The 16,254-nt window shown below is 39.0% G+C and overlaps 1 protein-coding gene across 2 annotated transcripts in view; it reads left to right on the top strand.

The window, feature by feature from the left end:
• The window catches only part of TMEM266 (transmembrane protein 266), a 79,451-nt gene that overhangs the window by 22,690 nt on the left and 40,507 nt on the right, over positions 1-16,254 (top strand). For both annotated transcript variants that reach the window (XM_090148679.1, XM_090148680.1), the window contains exons 2-4: positions 20-120; positions 1,062-1,166; positions 4,172-4,360. In XM_090148679.1, coding sequence (XP_090004805.1) covers positions 1,153-1,166; positions 4,172-4,360 — 203 coding nt within the window. In that variant the 5' untranslated portion in view covers positions 20-120; positions 1,062-1,152. The remainder of the gene's footprint in view (positions 1-19; positions 121-1,061; positions 1,167-4,171; positions 4,361-16,254) is intronic.

Here is a 16,254-nt window from a genome sequence, read left to right as displayed (position 1 = left end):
TTTCTTTTTGTATATGCAGGTGTATTATCTGAAAAATCTGAGAATGGATTGACTACATTTTACATTATTACAAGTTTACAGTATGTTAAATAAAGCCTTGGAAATGGCTCTACAATTGATGTAAGTTCAGTTTTATGTGGCATCAAGTGACTACCATAGATAATGCAGTTGTTGTATATCTCTGTCGTAAATGCTTGACTGATACTAACAGTGCAGCCTGTTAATGACTCTGGTTTAGTATAAGAATTATTTTTCATCACTGTGAAAATTGCTTGATGTTGGTAATATGCTAGTTTACCAACCAGTGTATTTCTGCTTAAACAAAGAGCGTGGTTTTGTATTTTAGTTACTGGTTTCAATTAGTGAGTTATAATCCTGACAGTAGCTTTACAGGATTTCTTACAATGTAATTGTCTATGAATTTGTATTTCTTATGTGGTATTTTCCAGGTTATATTTTCCAGCTATTAAAACCTATATACTGATAAGTTTTCTTCTCATCTGATTGCTGTTTTCCATTCTGGTTCCCATGCATTGGTTCAGGTACACCACAAGTTAAGATTTTGCCATAGGCAAATGTGTGTCACCTTTTCCAAATGTTAGTGGACTGTTGATCAGAATATTGTCTTGGTAGCAACCTGTCCAGAATGTTTGACAACAAACCCCCAGACTTTGTAGACAAAACTAGCACTCGTCTCAATATTAAATTAAATATTAAATTGTATTTTTTTAAAAAAGAAAACATTAATTGGCTTTCAATAGCATTTGTGTTCCTGAGACTCCAAGCTTTCTTTGAAAATCCTCCCTGCCTTATTATTTCTCTAAGTGAACCAGAAATTTAAAGCAAGATGTGTTGTTATGGAAGTATATAATGAGCAGTACCTATCTACAGCTTTACACCTCCCATAAAATGGAGGAATCAATCCAGAACAAAATGCCTAGAAAAAGAATCATAAAGGGAAATAAGATAATTAAGTGAACTGATAACATAACAAAAATTGTCAGTGCGGCCCTTTGGAGTTCTTTTAACTGTTTTAGATAACTTTGTTTTGCCTCTTGCAGAAGCCTCATTTTGGGTGTCTAGAACATCTGTGCAAGCAGCTGGAATTAGTTGAATACAATAAGCACTGCTGATTGAGTTGCATCCTCCAACATGACCAGTCCTCAGTAAGTACCATATAAGGATAATTATAACTTTTTTTTATTACCCAAGAACAATTCCTGCTTGTAGGAGAATATTGTTGTGATGTTAGAAGGAAAAGTTGCTATTTTGAGAAGGAATAGTGGGATTTTGTCAGTTGTCTAAAGTGTGAATTAACAGAAAAAGCAAGAATGCTTTAAGTTTTGGATGTATACTGACAGCCAGTGGCTAAAAATTACTGTGTCTCATTTTCATATCCATTTGCCTTTTCCCTTCCCTTTCACCAAAACTGTCTGTTGGCTGCTTACCAACACCAGTCTATTGGTTGGTTTGGTTTTCTTTTCAGTCACATCACAGAATGGTCTGGGTTGGGGTTGGAAGGGACCTCAAGGATCACGAATCTCCAATCCCCCTGCCCTGTGCAGGGCCATCAACCTCCACATTTAATACTAGACCAGGTTGCCCAGAGCCCCATCCAACCTGGACTTGAACACTTCTAGGGATGGGGCATCCACAGCCTCTCTGGGCAGCTGTTCCAGCACCTCAACACTCTCACAGTAAAGAACTTCCCTCTGATATCCAACCTAAATCTTCCCTCCCTCAACTTAAAACCATTTCCCCTTCTTCTGCAGTTATCTACCCTTTCACATCAGACCCTGCCTATAATGTTTCTTCTGTCTAAGAAACACAAAAGATAAATTCTGTTGTGAGGAGGAAGGCTGCACGCATCCATTTTCCTTGTTTCCCTTATAATACTAGAAATGGGATCTCTGCATGGTCTTCATGCAAAACTGAATCAGTTTATCTTAGACTTGTAAGGGTAAAGGTTCACAGATTGTCACTAAAGCTAAAATTAGCTTGTGCCTCTGATTTCACTTGACAGGTAAATACAGTTCTGTTGGAAATGACATGAATCTCAATACTTTCAATCATTGGTTAGGCAAAGAGTAAAATAAAATGAGCTTTTGGGTTGTACATATAGCAGTGTCTCCCTTTACTTTCTGCATGGTGTGATGGTATGACTCACTGTCAGTCTTACTTCAGTACCTGATAAAATTATTTTGGGAGTTGTAGGAAAACACCTGAAAGATAATGCAGTCACTGGTTGCAACCGACGTGGGCTTACAAGGGGGAAAGTTCTGTTTATGAACTTAATCTCCATTTATGACAAAGTTACCCACCTGCATGACTAAGGGAAGCCAGCTGATGTAATTTTAGTAAAGCTTTTGATATTGTTACGCAGAGTGTTATTCTGGACAAAATGTCCAGCACATATATAGCGAGAAAGGAGGGGGGGAAAAAAATGTGGTAGGTGAAAAAGTGGCTGATGGGTCAGGCTCTGGGGTGTATCAGACCTGGTACTGTCAGCTGAGTGAGGGAGGGGATTGTCCTACTCTGCTCTGTGCTGTGCAGCTTCATTTCAAGCGCTGTGAGCAGGTTTGGGTGCTGCTGTTTGGTAGGGTTTGGGTGGTTCTGTGTGGAGCTGGGCATTGGACTTGATAATCCTTGGGGGTCCTTTCCAACTCGGGATATTCTGATTCTGTGATACAGGCACAGCCTTTCTTTGACAAATGCTTGAGTTATAAAAGCTTTTTCAGGTTTTTCAAATGACTTTTTTGTGTAATGCTGGTAGCGATTAGCTCCTTTAAATCTGGATGAATGTTTTCCATCCAAAAGGGTTAGTCTGATGTTCTGGCTCTGAGCAATAGGTTTTTCTTTCCCTTTCATCTAGAATTCTAGCTTCTTCACTCACATCTTCAGATTTACAAGATACACGAGTTAAGAACTCTGCTAAATAATTCATTTTTGTCTGAAAAAAAAAAAAAAACAAAACAAAACCCTGCATATTAGTTTGCCTGAATAGCTGGAATATTTTAATAAACTTCTTTAAAGCAAAGTCACCCATGCAACTTTTGCAATCAATAAGAGATGAGGTGGGTGCAATATGCTTTTTAACTGTATCTCAAAGGAAAAAGACCTTCATACCTGCCGTTTAAAGCTTCTGAAAACTAGCATGAGATTTCTGAGAAGTTAATAAAATCCCAAGGATAAATGCCAGAGCAGATTGTTTACACTCTACTCTGAATCATGTGAGGCAAGGAGCTCTCACTGGGAAGTGCAAAGGATCAGTCCCTACTGGGACTTCTCATACAAGCTTTCTCGTACAATGAATTCATCCTTCATGTGCAGGAAGGTATGCTAGCTGACAAAGTTTGAGTTCCAGGTAAGTAGTACTTTAAACGTGGAGGACACGGATATAGTCAGATGCTGTTTTTGCTTGCATGCAGTTCTCATTAATGTTGCTGGAGTGGTAGAAAAGTGCGTCCAGACTTAAAAGCTGTACAAATGTCTGCTTAAGATAAGCTTTATAGAGGAGTTCATAATTCTTCTGAGTCTTTGTTCTCCTTTCAGAATTGTTTTGAAGTAACATGTAACCAAGTAATCTTCTGTGGTTGAATGAAATCAAGTCACCATCTCTCAAAGGCTCTTTGATAGTAGTGATCCACAGTAAGGGGGTCAAAATGCATCCATTAAATACTGATTTGTGTAATAATTAATAGCTTAACTATTCGTTGTTCACTTGTCCAAGTTACAAAGCAGTGAGTTTTTAGATGGTGTAGTTGCATGCCTTCTTTCTGTTGTTCTCGACTGTTTTGCACAAATATTTTGCTTTTGGTTTCATACACTGTTTCCACATTTGTTTGTTCATAACACGTTTGTTTATATTTAGTGCTTTTGAAGCGGAGTGTAACATGCTGTTCTCTTTTATCTGTGAGATTTCTGTTGCTCTCTGTGACATCTACTGAAGACAAGTTTGGAGACATTTGATGTGGCCCCCCTTACTGTGGATACCTCTCTGAATGACCTGGCCTTATAATTTGTCATCTTCTTAGGGTTCTGCAAAGTTCTTGTCTCCAACTTATTTTTATTTGCTAGGGTTTTTTTTTATATTTGTTCATATAGGTTAGATGTATATATGTGTGTGTGCCTCTATAGAGAGAGGATTTTATTTTGCTAATTATGTTTTCAGGCCTGCAATAGAAGGCGGTGTTTCTGAAGTTGAGATAATTTCGCAGCAAGTTGAAGAAGAGACCAAAAGCATTGCCCCTGTACAGCTTGTTAATTTTGCTTATCGAGATCTGCCCTTAGCTGCACTTGATCTGTCTGTGGCTGGGTCCCAGCTGTTGTCAAATTTGGATGAGGAGTACCAAAGAGAAGGGTAAGTACAAAGGACAGAATTTTATTTTCTAATTTTATGTTACAGGAATTCCTCTGCCTGTAATTAAAAAATAAAAATAAAAAATAATTAAAAAAAATCCACCCTGAGTTGGAAAAGAGCAGCCCATTGATCTCAAACTCATTTCAAAATCACTGTCACAGGATGGAAATGACTTTTCCTAATATAACTAATCAGGGCTGGTTTGGGGCTCTTTGAGATTTGAGTAATGAATTGAGTAATTCATACCTACTATTTGACCCAGTCTGGAAGATATCTGTCAGATGGGGAAAGCTAGACCAAGTCTCTAGCCTGTCACGTGTGCAGAGTAGCCTGATGAATGCTCTTCATTGGTGGTATTTCAGGATAACAGAGGGTTAGCTACTGAGATTCTTTTTCATGGTTGTAGATCCCCTCACTGAAAGGTGATGACAGTACTGTTGATTCCTGAACAGATCATTGGTTTTCCTAGCATAGTTTGTATTGTGTAGTTTGTTTATGTGAAAATATTGACTTTGATACATGCATGGTATTGCTGTTTTAGAACTACTGCTCCACTTCTATTGGAATAAAAGATCTTGATCAATTTATAACACTTGCTGAAACATAACCCAGTGTCAGTTTATATAGAGTTGTTCTACAGAACATAAGTTATCCTTATGCCTGATTCAGGCCTCAAGTGGCTGTAAGTGGACTCTTGTGCTATGGTTTTCATGAAAGTTTTGTGTCAACTTGAAAGCGTAAAGAGGGAGGCAGTGAGAATGATGAGAAGTGCAGAAAACCTGCCATTGGAGGAAATAGCCTGCTACTGATGGAAATAACTTTCCATTTCACATGAAGAGACTTTGGGGAAATTACAAGGGATTTCACAGTGAGGAAGAGAATGGTCTGTTCCATCTCCATGGTATTTAGGACAGAAAGTAAAGAGACTTGAATAACAGTAAAGAGTGAGGACAGCAAAGTGCTTGGATAGACTACTGGTGCGTGGGAGGAAGTGGGGAGTAGAACTGCAGTCATTAGATGCCTTTAAGAAGACGCAGTTATCTGAAATGATGACAGTACAGCTTAATATTCCCTGGGACGGAGATGAGGTGAGACACGTGCTTAACCCCTCTGACTCTGTGGTTGCTATTCCTCTGTATGTTGCACTGAACATGTATATATACTCCATGCCAGTAAGATCTGTCTAAAAACACTTAACAGTAGGTTATACAGAACTCTCAAGATGAAGCCATTAAAAGGCTTAATATATAAGCCTCAAAAATATTAACAACTGAGTGTGTTTTAACCTGTGCTCAGAAATCAGCAGAGACCTGCTTGATCTCTGCTCAGCAGGTATTCTGCGTGCTACTCAGGAAGGAGTACTGAGGAAAGACTCTTGCCTTTAATTTCTTTCCAAATCAGACTTTGTGACGTCTGCAGAAAGCTGTTGCTCCAAACAAGGGGAAATACGTTTCAAGTAGGTTATGTAAGTGTGGTATAACTGTAACACAAAATACTCTGCATAGCAGAAGAGGCACTTGAAAATTAATTTGAGTATGCAGGTGTAACCCTCAGGCTATTTTGGTGCTGAGTCGATACCAGTTTTGTTCAAATACGGATTTTAATAGATTTTTATGATCTGAAACTCCATTCTTCACTGTGCCAAAGTGCACACGTCTCTGATTGTGACTGTTTGAACAGTTTTGCAGTCTAAGTGTAGAAATAGACTTGTTCTTTTCCTCAGCACAGATCCCTTGCTTCACACAGATGACTTCAGTTGCTTTGTCATTCTGAATGGAAATAAGTAGGTGCCATCCAGACTTCCCAGCTGCAGAGGGGATTCTGTGAAGAAAGTTCAGACCTTTAGCTTGTATGTCTTAGTGCATTTTGGCTGAATATGTTCAGCTACGTCCCAAGGCTGCATCTTCCTCGTGAGAATGGCTCCTTCCTTTCAGAAGCACTGTTTGCAGTTGCTGTCCTGTGAAATTTAAAAGCTGAGCTGAGATCAAGGAGGCTGACAGCCCAAGTGAAAATCTACCCCCATTCCACCTTGTGGCTTGTTTGGGAATGTGTCTGGTTTTATGGGCATGCTCTGCTTCCTCTCTCATGGCCTTTTTAGTTGTCTGACTCACTTCTCCACCTGAGTAAGAAGGATCTGTGGAGGATCAGATCACATCGGTACAGAAACTACCAGCTACTTCTCCCTCATAGATGAGGAGGATGATGTGGAAAGGTCAGCACAGGAAGCAATAGAAAATGTCTGAGTCCCTGTATTTTCTGCCAGCATCCGTATTCATAACTGTGAAGCTCTACATCCCCACTGCTTCTGCACAGGTTGCAAGTGGTGATACTGAAAGATAGTGCAAATGCCACAGAGTACTAAATGGGGATGGAGGCCTTGTTTTTCCACTCTGTGGCAGTCTGCCTTGATTGCAAACCTCCAGATGTTCACTTCTACTCTTTTTTTCCCTGAAAATTTCAGGGAACTTGCCAATCTATATGACCTGTATGGTCATCTATATGTTCTGTAGGAATCTAATGGTCTAGACAAACAATGCTTGCTGTAATTGCAAGGCACTGCAGCAGGGAGCTGTGCCCACTTCTTGGAAGGTTATAATAGGAATATGGCAAGGGATTTGGAAAGTAGTGAATTATTGACATAAGCTGCATCTGTCTGGGACCTTACTGGGGTTTGCAACACCTTGCTGTCCACAGTATTGTGCCAACCCATTTTAGGAGCTAGGAACTCTTTGTCACTAGTAAGTGTCTGGCTCCATGCACAGAGCAACAAGAGAGACATCAGGCTAGAGATGAGTGAGTGGGCAGTAAAGTAATCTTCTGATGTAATTATTTGGTTATGTGGTCCCCAAGGCTTTCCTTTAGCTTTCTTTATTTAAGGCCAGATTGCACTAGTCCAAGCAAATATAACCTGGTCGGTGAAGGATAGTGTGGTGCTAACTAGGGGACATTTTTGTTGTTTCTCTCAGTACACCTGATATTAATAGGCTACCAGGAACAGGTGGGTAATAGCTCAGCCCACAGACTCAGCATCAGCCTAACTACTCTTCTCACCAGAAATGGGGGGGGGGGGGAAGGAAAAACAGAAAGAAAGGGAAGTTATGATCTATTTTTTGCTAGAAAGATGATACGTAACCTGACATCTATGTGGCTTTAAAGATGCAGGAGTAAAAAGTTTATTTTGTGGAGATTGATGGGGCTCGGCTCTATTATACCAAATTCTCAGAGCAGTCAGTTCCTGTCTCTTAATGTTATTGAAGGAATTATGTTGAAAGTTTGAGTTATTTTTGTCAGAAATTGTTTACAATACTAGTTCCTGCATTAAACACCAAAGAAAGGAGTGCAGATTTGCTGGCATGCTATGCTAGTCCCTGAAGTACACCTGTAAGTAGTAGAAGTGTAATTAGGCAGTAAGATACCTTTTTCTGCTCCTTCAGAAACCCCTAGACAAACCACAAACTGTGGCTTCTTCTAATGCGTGTTAGGCAAGAATTACTTATTTTCTTTCTGTAGAATTCTCAAACGGGGAAAGTCCAAAGATTTACATGATGGTAGAAGATTAAGATGGATGAAATATGCTTTGAAGATATTAATTATAAATCATGTGGATGGGCTGGCATTGCCTTCTTTGCATTTAAAAACAGCAAGGTGCTTGCGGTCTCTGCACATCAATGTGTGGGATAGGAGGGATTGCTGAATCAGGCTTGCTTCCTAGCTGCAATGAGGCTGATGTGCCTGGTGTTAATGAAACTATGGATCTGTTTTTTCAGAAAACGAAAATTTCTGGTAAATGCCAACGATCTGCAACTGAAGCACTTTGATTTTTATGTGACTGTAGAAATAGGTATTTAAAAAGTAGCACGTTCTCCACCCAGTGGAGCACTGTGAGTAAACAGTAGCTTGGTTCTCAGAGCCAGTGAGTTCATTACTTCCTAGTGCTGCTTGTCTGCCCTGCAGTTAATTTTAGGATATCTTTACTCCGTGCTGCATTCTATTCTGCAATAGACATTGCAGAAATGATTGACTGGAGACATGTAGATAAGAAATGAGTTCATGCAAAAAATGTGCCGTGGGTTCCATAATTCCAGAGCACATAATGCACATTTCTAACAGATAAGGTGATGCTTGTGTACCAAAAGCAGCTGCAAAGCTGATGATTTTCTTCATGTCTGTGAATTTATAGGAGAATCTATGTCTGCATAGAACTCGGTTTGCATGAAAATAATGTTTCTCTGAGGAGATTAATCACACAGAAGCTCAGGAGCTTTTAAAATGTTAACATTAACTTTAATTTTTTTTGTCCAATTGAGTGTTCTGTTTTCTAAAAAAAAAAAAAAAAAAAAAAGCCTTCTATTTCTACATTAGTGATCAATAAAAATGATGGAGAACAGTTCAGAAACTGTCTACAAGCAGAAAATGGTGTGTGCTATGAACAAGCAGGGATTGGGACCGTCTCTCCTTCCCATATTTTCTTTAATCTCCAATTAGGAGGTATCACTCATAATAAACTGTAACAGATGTTACAGCCAGTTGCATAATAGACTGTATTTTGGAGAAGTAATATGCAGTCAGTGAACCTGTCTCAGTAAAGATCTGTGCTTGGTGGTGGCTGGGAAGCAAGCAGAGATACGCCAACTTGAAATTATGAAGGTTGCTCTGGAAGTAATGCCTCCTATTTAGTTCCATGGAAATTACAACAACTACAAAGAGCATGATAACACTTTTCAATAGAGCAAGTTGTCAGCTACAAAGTACTATTTTTCAACATAACTATCCACCATTAGCTATGCATTTTTGCATAGTCTAAGATTTATTTGGTCCCAGGCCAGCTGGAAAGGAAGCAGTCAGCATATCTGAGAAAAGAGTGAGATGTGAAGTGATAGACAGGGAAATAGAAGGAAAGCCAAATATGAACGAAGAATACAGATACAGAGACTCAGAAGTTAACATAAGCTCACAGGATTCTTTTCCCTATCATTTGAGATTGGTTGAAAGTCTTTCCTGATTGAGGGTATTCACCCATCCTGATGTCTGATGTATTCACCCAACGGATGTCTGTTCCTTGTGTCTGTCTTCTGTAATTGTGTTCAGTGAACGCTGTTATTTCTGTCTTTCATATTCACGTTCCAGTTTTTATTTTCATCTTTGGTTTTTTTTTTTTTTACTTACAGCTTCTGCAAGGCTTGAAGGTTTGTTTGTTTTCTAACCAAATGGACTAAATTCCCATTTTTCTTTTGTTTTCTACCCTTTTTTGTTTGTTTTTCATTTGGCAGCATACTTAAAATATAGGGCCTTTTGTGAAAGGTTCTGTGCAGGTCATGCAAATCCTGAAGCGTATGTGATGAATGATCAGGTCAAGGTTAGAGGTAAGGTTCTGGATGTCAGGGCTATTTCCTACACTTTGCTAATTCTTTGTATTTGTAAAAGTGATTTGTTTAACTTCCTTTACATGCTAGTCATGGTCTGAATCCAGAGAGATGATGCAAAATCCTATCAGTAAATACAGGAAGCGAGGCTGTAGTGCTGATTTGTTCTTTGTATGGTACTATATCACTACTGCTGCACATAGCTTGTCCAGTCCAAAACTAAGACCTGCAGAGCAGCACCAAATGAGTGTTCAGTGCTTCAGAATCTGAGAGGTGACCAGCTCTTTGCTAAAGAACACGTGAAATGTCAGACTACGTTACAAGGAAGTTCAATGATTTAAAAACTTCTTTTTCTAATATCCTTTTGAGCTTTTCTCTTTGCAAATGTTGTTTTCTAGAGTAGCTTGTTATTGCGTTTATCCTAGAACCTAAATTCCTCCACTGTGTCCATCTTGTATCTTCTATCTGAAACACCAATTGATAGAGGGAGCACCAACAATAAGTGGAAAAAAAAATCCACACACACGTGTAAATCAGTGGTGTTCAAGCTTTTTTGATTCATAGATCTTTTTTTTCACCCCCCTTGGGTTTTTTTTTTTTTTTTACAATAGAACTTTTCCTAGGTATCTTTTGTGGCTAGAAATGGAGTGTCCCACACTCTGTTTGCAGAGGACTTTTTTTGTAGAGAGGAAATAATGCAGATCTGACTTACCTGGCTTAACATTGGAATAACTGTCTAAATTGGAGGTGATGTGGCTTGCTGCAACAACTGAAAGATACATAACCAGTAGGATAAAGGAGAAATATGGAAAAGAGAAATACTTAGCTCAAAGAAGAGTCCATTAAAAGGTCAGCTAAACTTTGAGTGGCAGTCTAAAAGCTAATGAAATATTAGGATTTTTTAGGAAAGGAATAACGAATAAAACACAGTTCATATTGTGCCTCTCTGTAAATCCAAGCTTTGCCCACATCTTGAGTGTGAGCATGTAGTACTGGCCCCTGTCAGAAAGGCTATGGTAGACAAAAAAGAACCAGAAGACACTCGAGAACAGTGATCTAAGATGTAGAACTACATACGTTAGGATTGTTCAATCTGGAAAGAAGGTTAATATGAGATTTGAGATTACAAAACTGGTGACAAAGAGTTTTTAAAATGAGGTTTGACACCTCCCTCCTGAATCCAAGTTCCAGGTGTGTTAATAAAGGCCAATTGAAAACAAGCAAAGAGTGCTACTTCACCCCAAGGGCAGTAAATGTGTGAAGCTACCTGTTAAAGAATGAGTGGCTTCTAATAGCTTTTGTGACCTAACAGGAAATTGGACAAGTCTGTGGAAAAGTGTTGTTTGGGTTTTTTTTGCCTTTTTTTTTTCTTTTTAAAGCCTTGAAGGTTACTAAGTAGAATCCTTGAACCCACATCTGGCTCAGAAAGTACTCTAGCTGAAAATGTTTCAGTGCTGGGAGAGTTTTAATGGGAAGTATTTACCGTGTTCTTGTGCATCCTGAAACATCTCCTCCTAGATGCTATTGGAAGCAGGATATCAAGCCATTGTTCCAGTCCAGTATGGCTCTACATATGTTTCTTAAAGGTTGATTTTTAGGTTTAATGTTAACTTTAGCATAAAATGTAGAAGCCTAATTAAAAAAAAAAAAATACCTAATGAGAGGAATCATGTACAAGATAATCACATTATGTCGTATAGTCTGATAGATATACCTGTGAGGAAGGCAAAAATGAGCTTAGAAAGCATCAGCTAAGGTACTTCAGATAGAGCTGAAAAGCACTGATGTAATTAAACCTATTCCAAAATACTATGTACGGTTCATATTGTCTGTGTTCATAGAATCACCAAAATTGGAAAAGACCTCCAAAATCCTCCAGTCCAACAGTCCACATGTGTTTCCCTCTAAAACATGTCCTTCAGTACATCTAAACATTTTCTGAGCACCTCTAGGGTTGGTGACTCCACCACCTCCCTGTGCAGCCCGTTCCACTGCCTGACCACTCTTCTGCAGAAGAACATCTAACTTCAATCTCCCCTCTGTCATTCATTACGTGAGGGAAGAGGCTGACCCTCACCTTGCCACTGCCTTCCTTCAGGAGTTGTAGAGAGTGATAAAATCTCCCCTGAGAGCCTCCTCTTCCCCAGACTAACCAGTCCCAGCTCCATCAGGTGTTCTCCTCATAAGTCTTGTGTTCTGGACTCCTTACCAGCTTTGTTGCCCTTTTCTGCACATGTTCCAGGGCTTCAATGTCCTTCTTGTAGCGAGGAGCCCAAAACTGAACACTATTTGAGCCTCACCAGTGCTGAGTATAGAGGGATGATCGCTTCCTGCTCCTGCTAGATTTGCATTTCTGACACAAGCCAGGATGCCATTGGCCTCCTTGGCCACCTGGGTGCACTGCTGGCTCGTGTTCAGCTGACCATTGACCAATACCTCCAGCTCCTTTTCCTCTACACAATCTTACGGCCACTCTGCCCCAAGCCTATAGTGTTGCCTGGGGTTGTTGTGACCAAAGTGCAGGACCTGGTACTTGGTTTTGTTCAACTTCATCCTGTTGTCCTCAGCCCAGTGATCCAGCCCTGTGTAGGGCCTTCCTACCCCCAAAACAGATTGACAATTCCTCCCGACTGCACTTCTTTGACTAAAATAAATAAGGAAATGTCACTGCTGTGTATGAATGCGTCATGGACAAAATGCCAGCAAGGGAAAAGAGCTAATCAGCCAAAGAACAGGACTGACACAAGTACTGGCTGTATTGGGTTTGGGTTTAGGATGAAGTCAGGAGGACTTTCTTGTCATTAGAACAACAAAGTTTTGCAGCAGTCCTTTAAGAACTGTAGCTGGCTTAGAAACTGTAAGGCTTCTAGTGGAAAAAATATGAGGCTGCCCTCAGTAGTTAAACTATTCTTATAGGAAAAGCCTGGGAGAGGGATGCAGAGCTCTATTTGTTCATTACAATTGCTGAAGGCCTCCTGCTGCTAGCTGTAGCCTCCTGTGGGGCTCCTGTCTGTTTAGTCTCAGACAGATTTTGTATTATTGAAACTTTCTGTCTTTCAGTTACTTCCTGACAATGGCTTTTTTTTCTCTTCAGTTAGTGATTTGGATCTCGTCCATCCTTCTGGTTGCTAATCATATCCATCTTGTGAGATGCAAACACTTGCTGCTAAGCCAAGAGGAAAAAAAAAAAAAGGCAGGGTAAAGTATAATACAGATTTGGGATATTTGTTTGCTAGATCAGAAAATAGAAACAGTGACAGCTGTTAACAGCTTGAACAAATTGTTTGTAGTTGTTCCTTACCAAAGAAATATGTTAAACCTTTCCCAGTTTTGCCTTATGCTCTTTTTTTTCCAAGCTGTTTATTAATAAAACTAGCAGTGATGATAACAGATTGGTTTTCCACACAGCCATGTGTGAAAGTATCTTTAAAAAGACTTACCCCAGTAAAATTCCACAGTGTACTTAAATTTCTCATAACCCTGCATGACTATCAGCCAATATATTCCTGTTGTAGTGCATTTATTTATTTCATCTAGGCACTGTAAGGTAGGTAGATGTTAATTCTACTGAATAGAGGAGCAGCGGCCAGGATTTGGAAGGTAGATTTAAACCCACTCTAGTTCTGGTATGGATTTGTTTTTTTCAAATTCTAGACTTCTCATCTACTGAATGGATGAGCCCTTATATATCATGAGAAAGAGTTAATCTACTAAGACAGTTTAGAGCATTGAAGGAGATGAAGAGATTGTTTATTAGGATCTGGTGTGGTTAGTGTGTCAATAGATTTATCTGCATAAAACATATTTCTAGTTGTAGTTCATTTTCTTATTTATGTCCCTTCTTTACAGAAGATATGTAGGAAAAAGGAAAAAAAAAAAAAGACCAAGGGAAAATCAGGACTCTGTAATACAGTTGTGTCAAATTAACATGGTAAGTGAACTAAATTTTCAGCTTCCAAGAAAAAAACTGTCCAGTGCACCATTTTTTAGAGCTCAGTATAAGTATTGGTGTCAGTGGATTCAGAGGACTTGAAGATCTGCGAAGAGCTTGTCTACCAGGTGAAGGTGCTAATCACTGTCTGCTCATAGGACACGTGTTAAACAAATGCACCTTGGTTTAGTTAATTAAGATAGGAAACTGAAGATAGGCTTCCAGGGCTTAATTTTCAAACACTTTACATACTTGAAATCAATTTATATGAGTGATATATAGGAGCAAACATGCAGATGATCTGCACTTCACCCTTAATGTTATTGTTCTTCCAGACATAAGCTGGTAATTTCTTTCCGAAGCATTTTGGGTTTGGGAGAATATTGATACTGGATAGATAGAAGAATAAGTCTGCATTCCTTAACGTTTCTTTAAGTAATGATTAACTTGAATAAAGATTATCACGTCTGTAGGTAATGCATGCTGAGTATCACAGATTATTTAGTGATACACTTGAAGTATTTGAAAATCTTAACTGGGTAGAATTTTTAAAAGAGTGTATTTAGGCCCTCTACTGATCATTCTGAGAATAGGAAATAAGAAAAGCAACCCTGCAATGCTAAAATGCTGGCAAAGCTGGTCTTTTTGGAAACGGGAAGATAAAGATAAGATGAGAATAGAACTAAAACCTGTACTAAATAGACAAAACCAGTCTCTAGTGTTATTTTGGGAAGATCTTGGAAAACAAACAAACAAAAATAGCAGCTGTGGTAAGAACAGGTTATCCTGTTTTGAGATGGAGGCAAACAAAATCCATTAAAAAAAATGACAAGTTTGCCGAAAGGCCTTATTGGAATGCTCTTTTTTCCTTAGATTAAAAAAAATGTATTTAAAATCCAGTGCCTTCTGTATTTTTTAGTGCATTATGATTATTTTATGTATTTCTTTTCAGGCAGTGATTGAGAAAAAACTGGTTTGGATTGCTGCTTCAGGCTGGAATACTTGTATTCTGTAGTACTTTGGGTTAGACCCAAGGGCAAATCCCAAGTAGTGATACTTGTCAAATCTTTGAGCTTTTGAGATCCAACTGAGAATGTCTTTTGTGGCCAGGTAATCAGGCAGCTCTGAGTACGAGCTGATACATATTCTGAGTATATCAGATTATATATGCTATGTTTGGAAAAGCTGCTTGAAAGTGCTGAGTCTCTGAGCACTGCTTAGCATCTCTTTCTCCTCTAAACTCAAAAATAGGTGTATCAGGAAATGTTTTGTTTTTAGTGTTTGATTGTAACATGAATTACTGTGTCTAGAGCTATTTATTTGAAATTATTTGCTATCTTTTCTTATTGTACACCATTAATTTCTATACATTGACGTCATAGCTCCTTCAGTGCAATTCCTGCACCACACCTCGTGTGCTTTCAGCTTCCTAAAGCTGAGCTAGTAAGTCACATCAGGTCTTTATTAACTAATGTGTAATTACAGTGCTTTGAAAATGCAGTGTCAGGCAAGCATTAGAACTTTCAGAGGTGGGCCAATGTAGGAACATTACAAAATGCTATGAGGAGAAAATGATACAATAAATACTGTATCAGTATTAAACTATGGGAGAATTTTAGAAGGAAAAAAATTATCAGGATGGTTTTTTTTTTTATTTCTGAACAGCATGCTACTGTGATTCCTGATAGAAGTATTTTCAAGAGAAAAAGCAGGAAGTGTCAACAAGCCATTTTAAAATGTGTATCTGTATTAGGAAAGTGCTGGTAAAACATTTATTGATTCATCAGCTTCCTTCCAGAGCTCTCATCCTCACAGATGTACTCAGCAGGAATTCTTCCAGTTTATTGCAGGGAGAAAAACAAGTTTTCTTTTGAAATCCAGCTACTGGTTTTGGTTGGAGCCGAAAGTTCTGACAACCCTGCACAGGATGGTGACTGCCAGCTACTTATGGAAGTGGGAACCAGGATAGTAATAGTTTTCTGTGAAGATTTAAAGCTGCTCTAGCAACTGGAACTTGGGTGTTGCAGTGAATGAGCTGCGCTCTTAGCTGGGTGGTGGTTATTAGCTGATGCTGAAACCAATTATAGCAGATTTGGTACCGATCCAAGTGATGTCTTGAATTTCATCACTCCTGAAAACACACATTGGGTAGTAGGGAGTTGTTGTGGACTGTAATTTCAGCAAGTAGTATTACTTGTTGTTGAAGTAATAGCTATGTGTTTGTGTTTTTTCTTTTTTTTTAATTTCTTCTCATGGTTCATTTGAACCTTAGAACTCATAGTCTGTATCTGTACTACTAAGTAAGCCATCGAGGGCTCTCTGACCCTTAAAACCAGTGGCATAGCGCAGCTCCCTTCACTTCGCCTGATCCTTCTTTTTCCTCCAAAACAAGGTGACCTCTGTTTAGCCTGGTGCACAAACAGATTGCTGGCTTAGACAAAATAGGTGAGCTAGCCAGCACCAGCCAGTTGCTTGACACTTTGGCCGTCTACTGTTTGCTAGTATAGGCTGAGATACGGAGTATCTGAACTACTCTTTGGTGCTTTCCAAAATCCTGTTTTTCTTTTCCATAATGTGCAACTGATTGCTGCTCTTGTCTG

Source organism: Phasianus colchicus, chromosome 12, assembly GCF_987193195.1.
Source record: "Phasianus colchicus chromosome 12, bPhaCol1.hap1.1, whole genome shotgun sequence".
Taxonomy (NCBI): domain Eukaryota; kingdom Metazoa; phylum Chordata; class Aves; order Galliformes; family Phasianidae; genus Phasianus; species Phasianus colchicus.
The sequence above is the reverse complement of the archived record's forward strand: the minus strand, read 5'-3'. Positions and strand labels throughout refer to the sequence as shown.